Source organism: Heteronotia binoei, chromosome 1, assembly GCF_032191835.1.
Source record: "Heteronotia binoei isolate CCM8104 ecotype False Entrance Well chromosome 1, APGP_CSIRO_Hbin_v1, whole genome shotgun sequence".
Taxonomy (NCBI): Eukaryota; Metazoa; Chordata; class Lepidosauria; order Squamata; family Gekkonidae; genus Heteronotia; species Heteronotia binoei.
In genome coordinates this window covers 227,984,574-228,008,811 of record NC_083223.1, presented here as the reverse complement: position 1 = coordinate 228,008,811, position 24,238 = coordinate 227,984,574, and the positions used below count along the sequence as shown (strand labels likewise).

General features: G+C 47.9%; 1 protein-coding gene across 1 annotated transcript in view; it reads left to right on the top strand.

Annotated features, from left to right (window-relative positions):
* The window catches only part of FSHR (follicle stimulating hormone receptor), a 176,347-nt gene that overhangs the window by 119,874 nt on the left and 32,235 nt on the right, over positions 1-24,238 (top strand). Inside the window, exons 5-6 of the mRNA XM_060248918.1 lie at positions 9,403-9,474; positions 12,996-13,073. Of these exons, the coding sequence (XP_060104901.1) occupies positions 9,403-9,474; positions 12,996-13,073 (150 nt within the window). The remainder of the gene's footprint in view (positions 1-9,402; positions 9,475-12,995; positions 13,074-24,238) is intronic.

The following is a 24,238-nucleotide window of genomic DNA, read 5'->3' as shown; positions in this document are numbered from 1 at the left end:
CTCCGACATAGCCAAGCCAGCAGACCTATCACCGTCTGAGGGCCCGAGATCCTACCTCGACCTTGTAGCAAACATGGCAAGCTCGCTAAATTTGAAACTCAATACGGACGCTCCCAGAGTCTCGGACGTCGTATTTGATCTAGTGCATGCGGATCTTCCATCCAGCTCCTCTCTTCCCATGCTCCCCGTCCTCCTAGAAACACTCAAGGAAGCATGGGACAAACCGGCATCAGTACCGCCAACATCCAAGAGGGTTGAAGCTCTGTACAAGATACACGCACCTGATTCCAAGTTCCTGTTCACCCACCCGGCTCCGAACTCGATCATTGTACATTCGTCTTCGAAGTCGAAGCAGACTAGACACCCGGTACCACCAGAACGGGAGGGCAAAAAACTCGACACGATTGGGAGAAAGATTTACGCCCTCACTACAGCCACAACCAAAATCCTCAACTACATGGCATGCTTCTCCGCATACACCCACAACCTCACCACTTCCCTCGCCGCATTGGTACCATCCCTGCCCGAGGCATCCCAAAAGTCAGCCACCACTACCCTGCAAGAGATGGCCAGAGTGAGCAAACAGCAAATCAACACTGCCCGTCACGCTGCACAGTGTTCCTCCAGAACCTTGGCCTCAGCCATAGCACTCCGCAGACACGCGTGGCTCAGGTCCTCCTCCCTCCAACCAGACATCAAATACAAGGTTGAAGATTTGCCCTTTGATGGCCTTGGCCTGTTCAGCTCATCTACAGATGACATCCTCACATCAGTAGACGATGGCAGGAAGAGGGCGAAACGACTGGGAGTCTCCCAACCTCTGACCCAATCCAATCGGCAAAGGAACTGGAGGTCCAGCCAATACAAAGGGACCAGATCCCCACGGCAACAGGAATCATGGAAGCGCAAACCACCGCAGTCCAAACCTTCCTTTCAAAACAGACGCCAAACAACCAAGAAACCTTCAACCACATCCAAACCGTCTCTCTGACCTCCCTGCCTCGAGCCGTCCAGTCTCCCTCCATCAGCCAAACCCATCAACACGACTACAACCATTCTACACTGCCTGGAGGACCATAACATCGGACGCCTGGGTCCTCGCCATCATTCAAAGAGGCTACCTAATAGAGTTTACGTCCACTCCAAAGCACCACCGATTCCTCACCACACCCCCGTCCGCACCCCTGCAGACAGAAATCGCGTCTCTGCTGGACAAAGGCGCGATAGAACCAGTCCCACCCCAATACCATCGCACCGGCTTCTACTCCCGGTACTTCCTGGTGCCAAAAAAGGACGGAGGACTCCGACCCATTCTCGACCTCCGCAAACTCAACCTACACATAACCTACAAGAAATTCCGTATGGTCACGCTTCAGGCAATCCTCCCGCTCATCCCAGAACGAGCATGGATGGCGTCCATAGACCTCCAGGATGCCTACTTCCACATTACAATCAATCATCATCACAGAAGATTCCTCAGGTTCGCCATAGGGAAGCAGCACTTCCAGTTCTGCTCCCTTCCCTTCGGCCTCTCCACAGCACCAAGGGTCTTCACCAAGTGCATGGCAGTAGTAGCAGCCACATTACGCCAGCAACAGATATCAATCTTCCCTTACATAGACGACTGGCTGATCGTCGCCCATTCCAGGGAGCAACTACAACTGGACGTCTCGACCACTCTCTCCACCCTGGCCACCTTAGGCCTCCTAGTCAACCTCTCAAAATCCAAACTAGTCCCTACCCAGAGGATTCAATTCATAGGAGCAGACATCTCCACGCTCTCGCAAACGGCTTTCCTACCTCAGGACAGGGCACTCGCCATACTGTCACTGGCCAACACTATCATCGCCCAGCGCTCCCAAACAGCGCTCACTTTCCAGAGAATGCTAGGCCTCATGGCAGCAACCACAGCAGTTCTGCGGTTTGCGAAGCTGCACATGCGTCCCCTCCAAATGTGGTTCGTAAGGACTTTTCGCCCTCACACACAACATCAATCCACACTACTCACCCTTCCACTACACATTGTGCCATCCCTCAAATGGTGGACCAAGGAACGTCACCTCTACAAGGGCATGCCATTCAAGCAGACACCGCCCTCGGTGATTGTAACCACAGATGCCTCCAAGTGGGGATGGGGAGCCCACTTGGAAGACCTCACGGTGCAGGGCCAGTGGACAGACTACGAACGCTCTCTCCACATAAATTGCCTGGAGCTCATCGCAGTGCACAAGGCCTTGCGGTCCTTCCTCCCATCGCTAAGGAACCAGCACGTCCAGATCACCTCCGACAACATCGCCACAGTCTTTTACATCAACAGGCAGGGCGGCACCGCCTCCGTCAGACTCTGCAAGAGAGCCCTGGCGCTGTGGCATTGGAGCATAAGCCAGGGCATCTTCCTCACGGCCGTACACCTACCAGGGGTCGAGAACACCCAGGCAGACGCCCTGAGTCGCCACTCCACCAACAACCACGAGTGGTCCATCAACAGCCGATACATCCGACAGATCTTCAGCATCTTCGGACAACCGAAGATAGATGTATTTGCTTCACCGTCAAATGCCCAATGCACCCGCTTCTACATGAGAGGTCCTCCATCCCACCTCTCCAGGGGGGATGCCTTCCTACAAACTTGGAACGGAACACTCCACTACCTCTTCCCCCCCATTCCACTTATCACCAGAGTTCTACAGAAGATTCAGGTAGACCACACAAACTGCATCCTCATAACTCCATGGTGGCCGCGCCAACCCTGGTTTACGACCTTGCTGCTCCTGTCCAACAATACCTTCATCCAACTCCCTCAAACACGGGATCTCCTCTCTCAACAGGACGGCAGGGTCCTTCACCACAACCCGGCATCGCTCAAATTAACAGCCTGGAGAATCAGTTTCTAGACTTCCCCCCGGAGGTCCGTCAGGTCCTAGTGAACTCCAGAAAACCATCTACTAGGAAATCCTATCTACTTAAGTGGAAACGCTTCTCACACTATGCCTCACAGCACAACTTCGACCCCAACTATGCCACTATACCTCAGGTACTAACTTACACCTTAACGCTCTCTAGAGCGGGTCTGTCGTATTCTTCCCTGAAGGTACACCTGGCAGCCATCTCTGCTTTCCACCCCCGCATCGATGGCACAACGGTATTCTCTCACCATGCGACCAGAGCTTTCCTCAAGGGCATCATTCGCCTACACCCACCAATCAAACAGGTTCTACCCACCTGGAGTCTGTCTCTAGTCCTGAGCCAACTCATGAAACCGCCCTTCGAGCCCATGGCTTCCATCCCACTACACCTGCTGTCATGGAAGACGGCATTACTTACGGCCCTCACCACAGGTAAGAGGGCCAGTGACATCTGCGCATTCAGAGCAGACCCACCGTATACGATATTTCATAACAGTACGGTGGTCCTCCGACCTGACCCGACCTTTCTACCCAAGGTCGTCTCTCCTTTTCATCTAGGAAGACAGTCCACTATACCAGCCTTCTTCCAGCACCCCGCGGACGCGGGACAAAGGGCGCTCCACAACTTGGATGCACGGAGAGCCCTAGCCTTCTACATAGACAGAACCCGCCAAATCCGTAAAGACCCTAGACTTTTTGTCACCTACGCTACCCATAATAAGGGCAGCAGAATATCTACTCAGAGACTCTCCAAATGGATTGTTGCTGCCATCGAACTCTGCTACCAGCTGGCAAAACAACCCATCCCTCAACATATACGAGCCCACTCAACCAGAGCCGTGGCTACCTCGTCCGCCTTCATGAAAGGCATCCCTATAGAGGACATCTGCGCCGCAGCCGTCTGGTCCTCCACATCTACCTTCGCCTCGCACTACGCTCTCGACGTTCGTGCCCGGCGAGATGCCTCCTTCGGACAAGCGGTGCTACGGTCGATCTTCGACTAACCACTGTGAGTACCACTATCATTACGTTACGCTCTAACCCTACATATTCTTACAGATCCAGCACCCACCTCCGAAGAAATGGCTCGCTAATCACCCATATGTGTGAATGCACAGAGACCACGAAGAAGATGGACAGGTTTCTTACCTGTAACTGGTGATCTTCGAGTGGTCATCTGTGCAATCACACAGACCCACCCAGCCTTCCCCGCTGCTGGAAGCTAGTTAGCACAGTTATTTCCACCTATCCGGCGGCGGGAAGAAACTGAGTGGCTAAGCACCTCCCCCTTGTCCAGGCATGCGCAGTAGCTGCCTCCTCCCAGGACAAGTGGGAGGCGCGCCAGATCTACGATCAAGATTGCTTTGAACTCTCCGAGGTCGGGGCCAATCCTGCGGATTACCCATATGTGTGATTGCACAGATGACCACTCGAAGATCACCAGTTACAGGTAAGAAACCTGTCCATCTGAAAAAAGGCACAAAGATCAATGTTTACAAAGCGGTTGTGATGACAACCCTCATCTATGGCTCCGAATCGTGGGTTTTATACCGTCATCACCTGCGACTCCTTGAGCGCTTTCATCAGCGCTGCCTTCGCACCATCCTCAACATCCACTGGAGTGACTTTGTGACCAACACTGAAGTCCTCAAGCGGGCAGAGGTTACCAGCATCGAGGCACTGCTGTTGAAGACGCAGCTGCGCTGGGCAGGGCATATTTCTAGGATGGAAAACCACCGCCTTCCCAAGATTGCCCTGTATGGCGAACTCTCCACCGGCCATCGAAATAGAGGGGCACCAAAGAAGAGGTACAAGGACTCCTTGAAGAAATCCCTTAGCACCTGTCACATCAACCATCACCAGTGGTCTGACCTAGCCTCAGATCGCAAAGCATGGAGGCACACCATCCACCAGGCTGTCTCTTCCTTTGAGAACGCACGCATAGCTGGTCTTGAGGACAAAAGGAGATTGAGGAAGAATCGCACTGCTACAGGACCAACCCTAAATCAGACTTTTCCCTGCAGCCGCTGTGGCCGGACCTGCCTGTCCCACATTGGTCTTGTCAGCCACCAGCGAGCCTGCAGCAAACGTGGACTATTGCACCCTTCTTAAATCTTCGTTCGCGAAGCCAAGCCGAGAGAGAGATCCAGTACCTTTCCCCTGCACTTTTATTAGAAGGAAGGAAAGATGAGTGAATTAAGAGTTTGTCTTTTTTGTCCTTCTGTAGTTCATAACAACAAAACTATGTAGTGTTCAAAGAATTAAATCTGTCCTGAATTGGAACAGATCCAGTCATGGATCCAATTGTCTCATCTGTTTTCCCCCTGGAATCCTCTTGATCTCTGTGGAATGGAGATTACTTCCTGTTACTGCACCATTTGGCCCAATCTGGATTGCCCAGGCTATCCTGAACTCATCAGATCTTGGAAGCTAAGCAAGGAGACCAACAAGGATTCCAGGGTCACCATGCAGAAGAAGGCAATGGCAAACCACCTCTGTTAGCCTCTTGCCTTGAAAACCCTGTGGGGTCACCATAAATTAGCTGCAACTTGACAGCACTTTACATACACACTCACAAACACATCACTGGGCCATTAGTTATTCTCCTGTTGTCTGTCTGTTTGTCTGATAAGAACATAAGAGAAGCCATGTTGGATAAGGCCAATGGCCCATCCAGTCCAACACTCTGTGTCACACAATGGCCAAATATATATATATAAACACACACTGTGGCTAATAGCCACTGATGGACCTCTGCTCCATATTTTAATCCAATCCCCTCTTGATATTTTCTCTTTCTCTGGCCAGTTCTTGAATGCTGTAGAAAAAAATGCAGTGCCATTTTTTTTATGCTGCCAGTTTAATTATTCCATGTTTCAGTGCTTTTATTATTTTATGACTGTTAGTAATGGGCTGACATGGCTGGGTGTTGCTCTTTGAATCCGTGCTGAACAGGTTCCTTAGGAGTTTTGCCAGGCATGGGGCGCAGCTCATCGTAGTCTCAGAAGCCTTCAAAGGGGGGGGCTGAATGAAAGAGTACTGGACCACAACTCAGGCTTTAGATGGGGTCATCAGACCTCTGTTTCTGTGCAGTACTGTCAACAACACAAGCCACATCCCATTGTACCAGCTGAGAAGTGGGGCTTGCAATCTTTCCTTCCAAGACATAACGATTGCAAAAATTCATAAGCTTTCATATACTTGCAGCCAGGGCAATTTAAAGCGCTCTTTCTCATGCTGTTTGCTGTAAAGCAAATGTTTGGGGGATATAAAATGAGATGGATAATGAACCCTCATTGGAATGTGAATGGCCAAACTGAAACTGTGCAGAGCGTTTTTGATGCCTGTATTTGGATGCTGTATTTGAGAGCTCGCTTTGGAATGGAAATGGCTCCTCCATTCATCCTGATGTCAGTTAGAATGCCCATATGAATAGTTTATGACCTGCCTTGATGCTTGCATTTGTACATGAATGCCTGATTATTCTTCCTTGTGCTGTCAGAGGCACTCTGCAATCTTATCCATAGTACTAGTGAAAGGCGCAACTTTTCCCCTACCTGTGCTGTTCATCTTCCTCTACATGTAAGCACAGATTAAGGCATGCTGAGGCCCTAAATGATGTCATGTTTTAGAGGCTACACAGTATTACTGAAAATTGATTTAGTAATCTTTATTAACTTTTCTTGTTTTTAAAAGACCCCGAGGCCCTAAATTGTAGACTATTTAGCTTGTGTGTAAACCCAGCTCTGCTTGTATAGCAGTGCTCTCTCAAGCTTTTTTCAGAGAAGACAGTACTTGGGGTTGGGGACAGCCTCTCATTTGGCATCCTGTGTGTGTAGTTAGTGCCCTCAAGTCACTTCTGGCAAAATGACCCTATGTATTAATGACCTCCAAAACATCCTATCAAGAACAGCCTTGCTCAGGTCTTGCAGTCTGAGGGCCATGGCTTCCTTAATGGAGTCAGTCCATCTCATGTTCATTCTTCCTGAAAGGTGCTTTGAGGGCAACAGTAGGAGGGCTTCTGGAGTTCTGGATCTGCTGGTGGACCTCCTGAGGGCAGCCAGGTTTTTGGCCACTCTGTGACACAGAGTTAAAGTTGCCAGGATTGTGTTGGAAAATACCTGGAGACTTTGGGGGTGGATGCAGGAGAGGGTGGGGTTTGGGGAGGGGAGGAGAGGGGCCTTAGCATAGTACAATGCCATCGAGTTCACCCTTCAAAGCAGCCATTTTCTCCAGGGGAGCTGATCTCTGCCAGCTAGAGGTCAGTTGGAAAAGCAGGAGATCTCCAGGCCCTACTTGGAGGCTGGCAAGCCTACAACAGAGTGTTGGACTAGGTGGGCCACTAGCCTGATCCAACATGGTTACTCTTATGTTCTTCTTTTTTCTGTTGCCTTCAGTTTTTCCTAACATTATTGTATTTTCCAGTGACTCTTGGTTTCCCATTATGTGAAGTATGATAGCCTTAGTTTGGTCATTTTAACTTCTAGGGAGCGTTCAGACTTGATATCATCTTGGTGGTCCACGGTATCCATAAAACTCTCCTCCAGCACCACATTTCAAATGAAGCAACTTTCTTCCTGTCAGCTTTCTTATTGTCCAACTTTCACACCCATGCATAGTAATGGGGAATACTATTGTATGAATTATTTTGATCTTGTTCACCGGCAACACATCTTTACTCTAAAGGATCTTTTCTAGCTCTTTCATGGCTGCCCTCTTCAGTTTCAGTTTCCTTCTGATTTCTTGGGTGCAGTCTCCCTTTTGGTTGAGGATTTGACCCAAGGAATAGAAAATCTTTTTTAACAATCATGGTTTCTTCACCATCAACCTTAAAGTTATGTAATTCTTCAGTATGGTCATTTTTTTTTTCTTTTTAAGCTTCAGCTGTAATCCTGCTTTGGCACTTTCTGCTTTAACTTTCATCTGTAGCCGTTTCAAGTCCTCGCTATTTTCAGCCAGTAATATGGTGTCATGTGCATATCACAGATTATTAATGTTCCTTCTGCCAATACGGCATCCTACAGGGCTATTTATTAGGTCAAAATTAGATGATTTAAGCAAACTTGTCATTTATGAAAGGACAGTGTGAACAAACAGCTTTCCCAGGACATAGCCACTCCACATGCTCTTTACTAAATCATCCCTTCTTCCTGGGGAACTGTGGGGATTAGGGTTGCTAAATTCAGGCCTCAGATTCAGTGGGAGCTCACAGGAGCACAGCTCCTGAACCTTTCTGAGAGTTCCACCTCCTCCTTCTGAGAGTTCCACCTCCTTGTCCATTGAATAGTATTGCAGCTGCATAACAATCCCTGGATGAGCTCTGCCACCTATTTTTCTACTAAATGACCGCTGGCTAAGTTCAATTCAAGAAATATCTGGGGACTTTGGGGGTGGAGCCAGGAGACATTGGGGTGGAGCCAGAAGCAATGTTATGACAAGCATAATTGAACTCCAAAGGGAGTTCTGGCCATCACATTTAAAATGACCGCACACTGTTTAAATGCCTTCCTTCCATTGGAAATAATGAAGGATAGGGCACCTTCTTTGGGGGTTCAAAGAATTGGACCCCCTGGTCCAATCTTTTTGAAGCTTGGAGGGTATTTTGAGGAGAGGCACCAGATGCTATGCTGAAAATTTGGTGTCTATACCTCAGAAGACAGCCCCCCCTCCCGAGCCCCAGATACCTGCAATTCAATTCTCCATTAAACCCTATGGGAATCAGTTTCCATAGGGAATAATAGAATTTCCCTCCCCTCCCCCCGCTTTCTGATGACCCTGAAGTGGGGGGAGGGCCTCCAAACCAGGGGATCTCCTGCTCCCACTTGGGGATTGGCAACCCTAGTGGGGATTATAGTTTTTTAAATTGCACCTGCATCCAGGACATTCATCTCCTGGAGGGGAATACTGAAATATCCCCAACCAGGACTCAGAGACTGTCAGAAAACTGGCTGTCTTAAGTTACTGTCAAGGCAGATAGGCTGATCACTACTGTGTAGTTAATGCCCTGGGCAAACAGCAGTTGAGGAAGGTACATGTAATCTGACATCAGTTTGGTCTTCTTAAAGACTGCTGGCACAGATTGTGAAGTCAATCTAAAGTTTCAGGCTTTATAGAACCAGGTGAGACCTTTCTGGCCTCTTATGTCACCTAACAACTACTGAGTCAGCAAGCTACTATATCTTCTCTCAGCCAGCTTTGTTGGCAGTGTAGAACAGTAGGCCAGTGCTCCTAACAAGCTGCAAAATGATGTAGCAAATAAGGCAATTGGGTCCAGCTGCTTGAATACTTAATGCAAGACTACCATATCCTACAGGACCATAATGTCTATCAAGCAATACCTGTAATTGGGAATGATGAATCAGGGAAAATTAGCTTGAGGATTTTTTTCTCCCAGAAATCATTCCAGCTGTTGAAATTCAGACAACATTCCATCTATTATGTTCTATTTTCTTCTGAGCCATAGCTAATTACATCCATTTACTTCTTATTCTTCTAGGGTGATATCAAACACTGGAATCAAGCTTTTACCGGCTGTTAACGAGATACGCTCTTTGCAGAATTTTGTGTTGTAAGTTCTTATTGAAATTTTCTAAGGGGAGGGGCTGACATATTATCCAGGCAAGGAAAGGAGCATATTGGTTTTATTGTTGGTTTTATTTTATGTTGTGCTTTTATACATTTTAGATCTCATTAACCATTTTATGTCCTATAAATATAATGGAAAGAGGGATTAAAAAACTCAAAATAAATTAATCTGTATATCTAATACCTATTGGTGCCCTATACATACACATCCACCCAACAGATCCAGGGTAAAGGTTTCAACAAAGTCAGGGGAATTCTCTAGGTCTGCAGAAAGATATCAATTTAAAAAAAAATTGGGATAACCAAAACCCAAACAGGAATGATGATGTCTACTTATCTGCACACAAAGAAAGGAACAAGACTTCTCAGTCAGCATTTTGGCTGGCTGAGGTGACTCCTCACAGCAAAGAACTTTTTGCCTCAGGTTGTACTGTTCAATGCCGTCTGCCAAGACTTGAGTACCAGATGGCATGTCTGATGATTGGCAAAGGATACTAAACCCTTGTCTGGATTCTGTGGCGCACAAGAGGTTGTTAGAGATAGCTCCAACAACCCAGAACACTGTGGCAGCAGGAGCCATAACAAGAAGGACGGGATGGATGGGAGGAAGGTGAGGACAGAATGGAGAGAAGCAGAGTCCGTGGAGGGTGAGCTCAAGCACAAGGAGAGAAAAAAGCTACCGGTAAGTCAGAGAGTGGAAGTGAGGACAGAGAAGCACTCAGTTATAGAAGAGCAAAGACTAAACAGAGGATGGCGAGAAAGGCAAAAGTAAAAACAACAAAGCAGCGGGTGTGGGGACCAGTGGGGATGGAATTCTCCCTCCCTTGTGAGAGTCCCGGCAAGTTCCTGTTTTGCAAATACTAAAGCTGATATATATGTATTTAGTGGGAAATCTCCCTCAGAGTTGAAAGCTGCATTCAAATACCTTCTAAAAACACAAAGAAATTATATTTTAAACTTTCAGATGAAAAAGAAAAATAGGTTTTTATACCCTGCTTTTCTCTACCCCAAACAGTCTCAATGAAGCTTACAATTGCTCTCCCTTCCTCTCTCCACAGCAGTCACCTTGTGAGGTAGGTGGGGCCGAGAGACTTCTGAGAGAACTGTGACTAAGATAGCCTATGACCTGACAACTGGTGGGGGAAGGAGACTTACCAGGAGCAGCAGGGAGGCCCATCCAATGTACAGTGATGTGTCTATATCACTGCCATATGACCTGGAAGTGACATCATGATACTCAGGCCATTGGAATAATACTCCAGTATTTGGGCAAAAACTCTATGGTAAATTTGGCTTTTATAATAGAGTTTTTGCCCAAATACCAGGGTGTCACCCTGACATCCTGGATGTGATTATATCATTTCTGGATCATGCGGACAGTGATATAGACATGTCAGATGGATCTCCCACTTTTTCAGGCTGACCAGCTGATTGGTAGCGGGGGGGGGGGGGGGCTGTGAGCTAGGGACTCCTGCCTCCACCAGGGAGTCTGGCAACCCTAATTGTGATTGGCCCAAGATCACCCAGTAGGCTTCATGTGGAATCAAACTCATTTCTCCAGATTAGAATCCACTATTCTTAATCACCACACCACACTGGCTCTCAAGCACTAGCACTGACTTTTAAGGACATGATTTTTGGGAGCTTGGGATGAATTTCAGACTTCTATCTGCATAATTTTGGGAATGGCCACATTTTTGGATCAAGACATATGACTTATACCAATAGACCACTGGTCTTTAGATATGTACATATGAAGCTGCCTTTCACTGAATCAAACCATTGTCCCATCAAGGTTAGTATTTTCTACTCAGACTGGCAGCCCATCTCCAGGGTTTCAAGTTGAGGTCTTTCACATCACCCATTACCTAACTCGTAAGAAATGTTCACCACTGTGTCTGGACTATTTAGCACCTCTTATAGGGGGGGAAATATTTTTGGTCACTCAATAGAAGGACATAGAATATTGCATTAGTATTTTTCCATGGGAATATTTGACACCATGAGATTTAGCATTTAGATTCCTTCTAGGGACTGAACCTCAAAACCTTCTGCATGCCTGCTCTGCCACTGAGCCACAACTCCTCCCCAGTTCAGTATTTTGTGTACTCTAATTTTTGGGGAGTTAATTTTGTGTACTCTAACTTTTAAAGAGTTATTTTGTGTACTCTAACTCTAAAAAGTACTCTTTTTTGTGTACTCTTACTTTTAGTGGTTCTCATGTAGAGGATGGCCTTCCCTAATACTTACTACCTGATCGTTTATCTGACGATATCAGGGAATGGACATGTGACTTTCTGCATCAAAACCATGTGTTCTGCCACTGAGCCATAGCTCCTGCCTCTGATTTAGGAAGAAGGAAGTCTTTAGAATCTAAATACTAAATCCTGTGGTGTCTCATATCCCCATGGAAAAATACTAATGCAATATTTTGTGTGTGTGTGTGTGTGTATATATATATATATATATATATATATATATATATATATATATATATATATATATATATATATATTTCAATAAGAGATGCTAAATACTCCAGACACAGTAGTGAAATTTCTTATTGGTACTGCCACTCTCCATAGATTCAGAACAGATGCACCACTTTGGCCCCTTTCTTACCAGTACTTCTCAATTTTTTTAAAAAAAAATAATCCTTTGGGTGCCCTCAAATTGCTTCCTTAAAACGTTTAAGTAACATTCTAGGGTAATCCCTATTGCAGGAGCACAAAACAAACAAATGAAACTTTTTTTTTCAGGGCAATGCTGGACAGGTGTTTTATCATTGTTAGTTTGATGCTTCAAATGCAGCTGTTTGTGTTCAGTAAGATTCCAATGTACAAATCATCTCATCATATGAGCAGGAAAAATCCTTCCATGATAAGCAAGTCGTTTCTGGCTCCATTGCATATAACTGTTGATGCATCCATAGGCTGCTGGTCTCCGACTGCTGTGTTTATGATGCCCTCCTACATGTTTGGACACAGTTCTGTATTGACCACCTGTTGACAGCATCTTCAGTCTCACAGGTTTTTGGCAGAGGAGAAAATAGGCCAGCAAATGCTGCCCATTTTGCAGATCTCTGGTTTGACACTAAACATTTTATTGTGAACCTCAGCTTCACAAATTTCCTTAATAACTTTCCAAATTCTAATTGCCATTTATTAAATTCAAAAGTAACATTCTAGGGGTCTAAAGGGAAATTCCAGAGTACTGTGAAAATCCACCCTGCCCCCCCACCCCCACCCCAAGCCTTGGCAGAATTATTATGGCTCATTAAGCAAGAGCCAGATAAAATAAAAATGACTTGGCCCCTTAAAATTCTTTTTTAAAAGACACAAAAGATAACTCTTGATTCAATAAAGTTGTTTTATATATGGAGATAACACAGGATTTACACCAAGGGCTGGGGTAGAAGGAAAAAGTTGTTTATCTCTCATTGTATTGTATACCAAAAGCAAATGTGCATGTTTTAAGATTTGTTGTGTATGTTTTGTATCATAGAGATATCCAAGATAACATATACATCCGCAAAATAGAAAGAAATGCTTTCCTGGGTCTAAGTGCTTACCGTGTTGATATGTAAGTAAAGTCTGCTTAGTGTAATTTTTGTGTTCCTGACTGTGCATATGTCCTTGTGAAGCTTCTTTCACTTTAAGCGAGAGTTGCCATGTGACCCCTGGGAGTGGAAGATCTCCTGCCCTCACCCCTGTCAGCACTCCAGTGACTAGTGGGAGAAAGAAAATATTTTTAAATCATAATTGGAGACAGCATGATGTCACTTCCAGGGAACCTCAGAAGTGCTGTCATGTCTCTCTACAAATTGCTGAAAATTCTATGGTTTTACCACAGAGTTCCTGGCAAATTCTAGAGATGTGAGATTTAACTGTCCTATGCTTACAGTTTTATTGTTCAGATAATTGATTATTTTTGACACAGAAAGAGTATTGGTGGGGGCCTTATGGACTTCAGCAAGAGGGGAAAGGTTAGAGGGTTGTACTTTGTGGGTGGAAACTTTTCTGCTGAAGACACTGTCTCGTAGATCCAAGCCAATAATTGCAGTTATCCTAAGGCCTTTACACATTTTAATCATTATAAGTAAAAGGCATTCTGCACATGTTCAGAGGCATTCACTCCTTCATACAGGCAAATTACAGCAAGGTAGTTTGCATCTGATAATTAAAACTAGATATCAGGCAATGAAAATACTCCTTCCCACTCCCATGGTCTTGCCTTCTCCTGAAGCAAATGTCCCACTGCAAACAGAGGAGTCAACCCCAAAATAGTATAAATCTTGCATGAGTTTTCTTCTGTATGTTCTCACTTATTGCTGTGGCCAGGAAAGAGGAAAGAAACAAAGAAGAAAGAAGAAAGGTTATGGGATAAGGCAGGGGTCCACAACAATTTTGAGCCTTTGGGCACCTTTTGAATTTTAAAACAGCACACAACACCTGCTAGAAGAGGCAGAAATGTCATACAGTGGTTGCAGAAGGATGCAGAACCAGTCTCAGAATATCCACTGCAGCAGTCACACAGGGAAAATCCTTGTGCTGTGATGGCAGGTTCTTCTAACAAAGCAATATTTTAAAAAATCTGCACAGCCAATCAAATCGCCAGTGGCTAATCAGAATCCTTGCTGCTAGGACATTGTATGTGCAGTTGTGGAAGCAAGAAAAAATACCAGAGAAATGGGATTGGATTGTTAAAGTTACGACATGGAGTGAAATGGATAAGTTAACAAGAACTTTAAGAGACTATGATTTAGAAGTATTTAAGATGGAGTGGAAGAAGTTCAGAAGATACATAGAAAAAGAATGGAAAATAAAAGGACATTGGACAATCTTTGATAATGATTAAGTATAAGTAGGGGGAAGATATGAACTTTGGTTCTTATTAATTAGGAGTATCTTTTAAAATGATGTTTTGAATTTAGCACACCGGCAGGGGTCAAGTAAAAGTGGGAGGGATAGGTAGAAAGTAATATATGGGATTTTAAAAAGTAGTTATTAATGATATAAGAAATTGAATATATTGCCATATGTTACTAATAAAAATTGTTTGAAACTCAAAGAATCCTTGCTGGATAAAAGACCCACCTGGCCTTGTCCACTTTATAAAAACACTGGTGGGTGCTAGAAAAAGTGTTGGTGGACACCATGGATCCCACAGGCAGCATGTTGGGGATCCCCGGGATAGAGCAGAAGATGATGGATTTGGTCAGGAAATGATTAACTGACTCAGTTTCTGCTATTTTATAGTTGCCCCTTCCCCATTCCTTCCAGGCAATCAAAAGAAACAGTGCTTGCACATTTTCCCTAGGGCTAGAGATGGATACAGATTCTTCACTAGCAGTTTCTCCGCCCCTGGGCTTCTGCTTTCCCCAGCTCAAGCTATCAATTCCCCACCAGTTGCTGTGTGGGTGCATTTTGACCCACAGCTCCCTCCAATTTCCCTTGTGGCTTCCTGATCTCTAAAAAACAAGACCAGGGACCTGCAAGGAAAACTGGAGGGAGCAGCAGGTCAAAATGTGGCCTTGCAACAACTGGTGGGGAATTGATCACTTGAGCTGGGGAAAGCAGAAGCCCGGGGCAGAGAAACTGCTAGTGAGGAACTGGTTTGACTTTTTCAAAATGAACAGTGAGAATGAAGAGGTGAGGCTTAACATAGGGGGGACACTGCTCACAATTGCTCCTTCTTCCACATGCCCAAGTTCCATCAGCATGCCCAAGCTTCTGTTATTTGCCCAGCATTTCCTTTTGCGCTGCTTACCTGGCGCAAGCTGGTGCCACATTTTTCCATCCAGTTTGATTTTACATAGGGCTGCCGGGTCCTCCCAACCACTGGGAAGTTATGGGAGGGTAGGGTTGCCACTTGCCAGATCCAGGTTAGGAAACTCTTAAAGATTTGTGGGAAGAGCCTGAGGAGGACAGGAACCTCAGTGGGGCACAATGCCATAGTGTCCACTCTCTAAAGCATTTTTTCCCCTAGAGGAACTGATCTCTGTAGTCTGGAGATGAGTTGTAATTCCAGAGTATCTCCAGGTCCCACCTGGAAGCTGGCATCCCTAGTTTACAGCCTTGAAAAGACGCTTCAATTCCAAATGAACTAGATTGTAAAAGCAGAGACAGAAGAGAGGTGTTCAGCAACTTTCCCTTTCCCCCTCTTCCCTCTCTTGCTTTTTTTCCCCTTCAAAGCATCGCACCATGGAGCAAATTTAAAAATTAATGATGCCCAGGATATTCTGTCTTTACATTTGCAAAGATAGCCCCCCATCATTCAAGTGGTGCTTTAACAGACAGCAGGGCTTCTTCATATTTCCAGTTGGCTGCAGACATTCCATTACTCAGACAAACAATGGCTGGAGACGCTGATAATCTGGTACACTTGGGCATAATGTTAAGATATTGTTACAGGCTTCTTCTCGGGGTGGTGTCATGCCGTGTGCTTAGAAGCCTTCTTGTGGTGTGGGAACAATTGGGTTTCTTAATGAAGCAGCAAGCATCCCTGATTCATTTTTTATGGGGTGTGCATATCTAAATTTATACGAAATAGATGCCTCCTCTCCAGTATTATCACGTTGATGGTCACCACTTGTTTAAAGTTTGAGCCTCATTCACAGATAGAAATTCTATTCAGGGACATGCCAAGCTGCTGTACAGATCTGAGTTCTAGCTTAAATCACTTTTTTTCCCCTCCCTCATCTTGCCAAATCTCTGTATATTCTTAGCTCTAATTTATATTCAACCTGAAATGGTGCAAAGGCAGTTAAAGGACTGTGAGGGTGGAATAGGATAGAGATTTTATAAATCTATGACTGAGGACACAGAGAGAGAGATGGTCCTTGGTGCAGGTTTACAAACAAAGTCTTCTCCACCTCCTCCAGTGTGTAGTGTGAAGGTAATAAGAGGGGAGGATGCTGTTTGTAGTATAGAGGCTGCCAACTTTACTGAGACCCGGAATACATAGGCAATCAGATCCTCCCTTCCATTGCTAAGGACTGAAAAGTAAACATATTAATTGAGGGAGGGGACCCATTTTGCTTCCTGGTGAAGAGCAAGCCATTTGCCACAAGCAAAGCCTTTTGTTTTCCACCTTACGATCTCTTTAGTGTGACCAATATAAAGGCATCACATGCAAGTGATATCTTGTACTGCCTGGAAATTCCCATCAAGAAGTCAGTGGCCAGTGAATAACTTCCCTATCTGACTCTTCTTCTGTTGTGTCTTTCATTTCAGTCCCGAAATTACAACACAGCGGATGCTACGGAGATGACCAGTGGAAGTCCACTGGTCCTCGGATGTAGCTCCGCAAATACACTCCGCCAATCAAGATCTGTGGCGGGAAGTTTAACTGGCCAGGATTGGACCTGGCCAGACTGAGGGTTGTTCCGGGGTATGTATATAATCGGGACCTGGCCCGCATTGCCTCGCCTTGGGATGTACTCACTAATAAAGTATGTTGCCTTCAACACGTCTCGTCACTCATTACATTACAGTGGCGACGAAGGTGGGATTCTAGCCAGGTAACTCCCCAAGCAGGACTTCGCTGACCTGGCCGGAGACGAGGAAGGCATGCAATCAAGGGAGACAGAAGCACCCGCCGCTGCCTCCATGGCTAACCCAAGTGAGACGACGGGCCACCTTGCAGAGTTCGACCCCGCCAACCCCGATAGGTAAGAGACCTACACGGAGCGGGAAGACTGCTACCTACGAGCGAACATGATTACAGATGACAGCCGTAAGAGAGATATACTCCTGAGTGTCTGTGGGGAGGCCACATTTGAGATCACAAAGGGTCTTTCAGCCCCTGCGAAGATCACGGAGAAAACGTACGAGGAGATAGTCAGACTTCTGACCGGGCACTTCTTGCCCCAGCCTTCCATCATAGCCCGCTGATTCCTCTTCCACAAGAGGGATCAAAGGGCGGGATCTGGCTGCCCTCCGCCAAATCACAGGGAACTGCAGCTTCGACAAGCTGGATGAAGTCCTGAGGGATCACTTCGTCTGGGGCCTCCGAGATGAAAGACTGCAGCAAAAGCTCTTCGCAAAGGAAGAACTCACCCTCCAACTCACCTTCAACGAAGCCACCGCGTTCGAGAGAGCAACCAAAGCTTACAACAACCCACGAGCGGAAGCCGTCCACCAGGAGGAGATGGCACCAGGCAACCCAGAGGAGAAGAAGGCAAACCAGCTACGTTGCCAACAAGGAATGGGGCCGAGAGCGCCCACTCGGCCACGAGCGACACAGAGACAGCCAACACCAAGTGCACAAGCTGTGGGGATCCACACGAGCGCCAGGACTGCCCCTATCACAACATGGACTACAGGAACTGTGGAAGAGTGGGCCACATAGCGCGGGCTTGCCGGGCCAAGGCCACCCGCAGATGCCAGTCCACCAACCACGACTCGACCGATGCCTACTCAACCGCATTGACTAGCCTGCAGGTAATGAACTTGCCCCTCACCACTCCAGATAAGGTCAGGGTGTCGGTCCTAATCGAGGGCACTCCATGCCTAATGGAGCTGGACTTGGGCTCCTCCATCTCCATAATTTCGGAGGAGTCTCAAAGAAAACTTTGTCCCCGTGGCCGGCCTCGGCTGCTACCGGCGGACTTCATACTGCAGGACTTCCAAAAAAACCCTGTACAGATTTTGGGTTGGGCCACTGTAAGGGCAGAGTTTAAGAACTTTAAGGGCAAGCTGGACATTCTCATGGTCAAACGCCAGCTCACCACATTACTGGGGCTGGCCTGGTTTCGACCGCTGGGTATTCAAATAGTGGGGGTGCAGCAGATGCGAATGCAAAATTTTGAGCACATGTCCCGGGAATTCCCAGAAGTGTTTGATGGGTTGCTGGGGTGCTACAAGGGGCTTCCCATCACCTTATCCCTCAATCCCCACGTGAGATCAATAAGGCTGAAGGCCAGATGAGTTCCATTCGCTCTTAAACCAAAAATAGAAGCGGAGCAGGACCACCTCACGGCCCAGGGAGTGCTAGAACCGGTATCCTATACTGCATGGGAAACACCCATAGTCACTACAGTGAAGCCGAATGGAGATGTGCGCATATGCGCTGATTACAAGTGCACAATAAATAAATCACTTCAGGACAACCCATACCCCGTTCTGGTGGTCAGCCACATACAGGCAGCCCTAGCAGGCTCTAAGGTTTTGGGGAAACTGGACTTGGCCCAGGCGTACCAGCAACTCTCGGTGGATGCCGAGACAGCAGAAGCCCAGACCATTGTGACTCACAGGGGAGCTTTTTGGGTGTGGCGGTTGCAATTTGGGGTTAGTGTGGCTCCGGGGATTTTTCAGAGCATTATGGATTCTCTTCTCAAAGGAATCCCCGGAGTGCAACAGTTTTTTGATGATGTTTTGATCGCCGCCCTGGACGCTGAGGAGTTCAGCAGCCGTCTGCGTGAGGTACTCCACTGTTTCCAGACGGCGGGACTTAAAGTAAAGCGGAAGTAGTGTTCCCTCGGGGTGTCGAGGGTAGAGTTCTTGGGGTTTGCAGTAGACGCCGCGGGAATCCACCCGATGGCCAACAAGACCAGGGCTATTGTCCATGCCCTGGCCCCCACGTGCAAGATGGAGTTACAAAGTTTCTTGGGATTATTAAATTTTTATCATTCATTTTTGCCCCACAAAGCGGCCATTGCAGAACCCCTTCATAGGCTCCTTGATAAAAACGCCCCGTGGGTCTAGGAAAAGAAGCAGGCCACCGCTTTTCAGACAGTCAAGGACCTCCTAGTTTCTAATGATGTGCTCCACCATTTTGATGAATCCTTACCAGTGATTCTGGCTTACGATGCTTCCCCGTATGGGGTGGGCGCCATTCTGGGGCACCAACTCCCGGACAGGAGGGAGGTTCCCATGGCCTATTATTCGAGGACCCTGACCCCCGCGGAGCGCAACTATGCCCAGATAGACAAGGAGGCCTTGGCAATAGTGGCGGGTGTGCATAAATTCAACGACTACCTGTACAGCAGGCGTTTCACGATCACCACGGACCATAAGCAGCTACTGGGCCTCCTCGCCCCAGACCGCCAGACACCGCAAATTCTGTCACAGCCCGTCCTGCTGTGGAACCAGTTCCTCAACTCATACACATATGCCCTGGTCCACCGCCCCGGCAAAGCTATAGGACACGCAGATGCCCTCAGCCACCTGCCGCTGCCCTCTATGGACCTGGATCCCACCCCTGCCCACCATGTGATGCTTATAGAGACTCTACCACAGAGGCCCCTTCACGCCGCTGAGGTAGCTAGGGCCAAGGGTAGAGGCCGCATCCTTGCACGCATTTTAGACTGGGTGGCAAGGGGGTGGCCCGCAGGCAAACTGGACGCAGAATTCAGGGCATTTGCATCACGCAGAGAAGAACTGTCCATGCACAAGGGGTGCCTTCTCTGGGTGGTGGTCCCCCCCCCCATTGTGGAAGCAAGTGCTGGAAGCCCTACACGAAACACACCCGGGGATAGTGCTCATGAAGGCCCTGGCACGTAGCTATGTATGGTGGCCGGGGATGGACAAGGAGATAGAAGGGTGGGTTTGAAGGTGCCAACCCTGCCAAGAGTCCCGACCTGATCCGCCCAGTACCCCTGTCCACCACTGGGAGTCCAACAGGAGGCCGTGGTCCTGGTTACACCTAGTCCATCGACGGCCATCGATGAAATCGCTCCCCAATGTCCTCTTCATCCTCGATCACGATCCACTCCGTGGTATACCCCGGAGCTGCGATCAATGAAACAACGATTAAGACAACTAGAGAGACAATGGCGCCACACTCGTGATGAAGCTACGAGAACATCATATAGGTCATTTATGCGGACCTATGAGATGGCAGTTCAGGCCGCAAAGAAGGCCCACTTTGCGTCCAGAATTGCATCTGCGACCTCGCGCACAGCACAACTGTTTAGTATAATTCGGTCATTAACAAATTTGCCGCAGGGCAAGCAAAATATTAGAGAATTGGAAATAGGCTGTGAGGCTTTTGCGAGTTTTTTTCGCAGATAAGGTCTCGTCACTCCGACACGACTTACCCGCTATAATTGATACAGTAGAAGAACTTGGGGCACCAAGCACGTCTTCTGGTCCAATTCTGGATTCTTTCAATCCACTCAGTCTGGAGGAAGTCGACAGGATCCTTGTAGCTGCACGCCCTACGACTTGTAGGTTGGACCCGTGCCCGTCCTGGCTTATAAAAGGGTGCCAGATGTGGCTGTGTGAACCACTAAGAGGTATTGTCAACAGGTCCCTGGTAGAAAGGATCTTTCCCACACCTCTTAAAGAGGCAGTGGTCCGTCCTCTCTTTAAAAAACCATCAGCAGACCCGGCCGCATTGGCGAGCTATCAGCCGGTGTCGAACCTTCCCTTTTTGGGTAAGGTTATAGAGCGGGCGGTGGCAATTCAGCTACAGGGATTACTGGAAGAGACTTCTGCACTGGATCCATTCCAGTCCGGCTTTCAGCCAGGTCACGGGATGGAGATGGTTCTGGTCACTCTCATAGATGACCTCATACGACATCTGGGTCGGGGCGGCTTAGCGGTGCTGTTGTTATTAGATCTGTCAGCCACTTTTGATATGGTTGACCATCAGCTACTGACTAGCCGCCTTGCCAATGTGGGGATCCAGGGATCTGCCTTACAGTGGCTGACCTCTTTTCTCCAAGATCGGGGACAAAGGGTGGTGATAGGGGAGGAAGCATCCCAGAGGTATTCTCTTAGCTGTGGGATGCCACAAGGAGAGGTCCTATCCCCGATGCTATTTAATATTTACATGCGCCCCCTTGCCCAGATTATCAGGAGGTACGGACTGGGTTGTCATCAATATGCGGATGACACCCAGCTCTATCTATTGATGGGCGGCCAGTCTGACTGTACCCCGGAAAATCTAGACCTGGCTCTACAAGCCGTGGCATCTTGGCTCAGACTGAGTCAGCTGAAACTGAATCCGACGAAGACGGAGGTTCTCTATCTGAGTCGGGGTGGTCCAAGGGGAGAGATCCATCTGCTGACTCTTGACAGGGTGCCACTAATACCGGCCCCTAAGGTCAAGAGCTTAGGCGTGCTCCTTGAGTCCTCCCTTACAATGCAGGCCCAAGTACCAGCCACTGTTAGATCTGCCTTTTTTCATCTTCGGCGGGTACGGCAGCTGGCTCCTTTCCTGGAGCACAACGGTTTAGCGATGGTAATCCATGCTACGGTCACCTCAAGAATAGATCACTGTAATGCTCTCTACATGGGGCTACCCTTGACGCTAACCTGGAGACTACAGCTACTGCAGAATGCTGCGGCACGGCTGTTAATGAGGCTGCCACGATGGGAGCACATTCAGCCAGTGCTGAAAGAGCTGCACTGGCTACCTGTTGTGTTCCAAGTTCACTTCAAGGTGTTGGTATTGACCTTTAAAGCCCTTTATGGTCAGGGACCTGCCTATCTACGGGACCGCCTTTCTCCATATATTCCCCAGACAGCACTGCGTTCAGGGGCAAAAAACTTACTGTCTGCCCCCGGACCAAAAGAAGCCAGGTTATGTGTGACAAGATCTAGGGCTTTTTCGGTGGCAGCACCAGAACTTTGGAACACTCTTCCGGAAGCCATAAGGGCCCTGCGGGATCTGTCTGCATTCCGCAGGGCCTGTAAGACCGAATTGTTTAAGCAGGCCTTCGGTGTTTAACTGAAAGAGGGCTGCCACCGGACATCACATAGAATGCTGGTGATCGCTGTTCGAAAATTCAAAGCCACCATATTGTACTGATGCAGCACCACAGAATGATTTTTAAAAATTGAAATATGTAAATTATGGTTTTATATGTTTTATTGGTTTAATTGTATTGACATGATGTTGTGAGCTGCCCTGAGTCCGCTTGCGGAAAGGGCAGGATATAAGTCGAACGTAATAAATAAATAAGACTTTGCGGGGCCATACCAGGGCCAAATATTCTTTATCTTAGTCGAATCATACACCAAGTGGTTGGAAGTGATTCCCGTAGTTTCAACCTCCACCTTGCGAAGGGTCTTTTGCACTCATGGGATTCCCAAGACCCTCGGCACGGAAAATGGGACCGCTTTCACCTCCCAGGAATTTCAGGAGTTCTTGAATCGGTACCTCATCCAGCACATTCAGTCTGCCCCTTTCTATCCAGCCACCAACGGCCAAGCAGAGCGCATGGTGCACACCACTAAAGAGCCCCTGTGTCGCATTGTACAGGGAGATTGGGATCACCGCTTGGCAGCCTTCCTATTTGATAACAGAATCACCCCCAACCCCGTCACCGGGTTAAGCCCTGCTGAGTTACTAATGGGGAGGAAGTTGATCATGAGGCTAGACAGGTTGCATCCTGACCGGGCTACAGACCTCCGCAGTTCCCCCGAAACCAGGAAAGACGCTAGGGGATTCTTTCCAGGGGATCCAGTATATGCAAAGAACTTTGCAAGCAGGCCGGAGTGGTTAGCCGCCCGGGTGCTGCAGGTCACCGGGTCCCGCTCCTACAAGGTCTCGTCGGATGGGGGCCAGATCCTAAGGAGGCATATTGACCAGCTGCGCCTTCGCACATTGCCGGAAGAACCGATAGTGATCGGGGGAGCGGGAAGCGGGGGAGTACTAACAGCAACACCCCCAGAAGCTGCCCAGCCTATACCGGCCGCACTGACTATGTGGACGGAAGAGCACCACAGCGGAGGGAGCACCCCCCTCAGAGAGAAGATTCCAGAACAGCAACAGGCGATGGACAGCCCTTTTCCGACGTCACCCCACCATGAAGAACCAGCTGCCCCACCCTGCCCCGCCAGTTGGCGGCCGCTCCAACTCCCCAAATAATCCCGGGGAGGTTGACCCGGGAACGCAGGGCGCCAGCCTACTTGAAAGACTTTGTGTCTTGAACTGGGGGGGAGAGTGTTGTGTCTTGCATTTCAGTCCCGAAATTACAACACAGCGGACGCTATGGAGGATGCTATGGAGGAAGACTACTGGTCCCCGGATGTAGCTCCGCAAATACGTTCCGCCAATCAAGATCTGTGGCGGGAAGCTTAACTGGCCAGGATTGGACCTGGCCAGACTGAGGGTTCTTCCGGGTTATGTCCATAATCGGGACCTGGCCTGCGTTGCCTTGCCTTGTGATGTACTCGCTAATAAAGCATGTTGCCTTCAACACGTCTCGTCACTCAGTACATTACATCTTCTATCAAAAGCTGGAGGCTGGGCCTTTGGGCATTTACCTCCTGATGGGTTCTCTCTCCTTTGCACCTCCAGTGTCTTCTCACAAGGGCTTGTGTCAGACAAGAATCTTCCCCCCCACTTGTCACCTCCAAGGGGGTTATGGAAGGTTTCCTGGTAAGCCCTGATCACCTTTGACACACATCAGAAGATGTGACACCACAGGGCACGTGCCTTTCACAGTCAAAAGGGTAATCTCTCCAACCATGACCATAATTGATTTCCATGTCAGCCTTAGCACACCCTCTCAAACCTTAGATAAGCGTATCGCTTGAATGGGCAGCTTTCGCTCTGGATTAGAAGCCCAAGTGTGGAGGCTTTCTGACACTTTAATTAAATGATTCATTGTCAACCCATCACTCAAGCCTGCCACTTTGAGTTAAGAGTGGATGAGCCTTGCAGAGTCACAATAGCAGCAGGGAAGGCAAATTATGCAGTGGAAGTGATAAATATAACCGACTGTAGGAGATTGTTTGGGACTGAGCTAAGAGCAAGAGAGGAAAAGGCACATTAAGCTTTTTTGTGCCTCA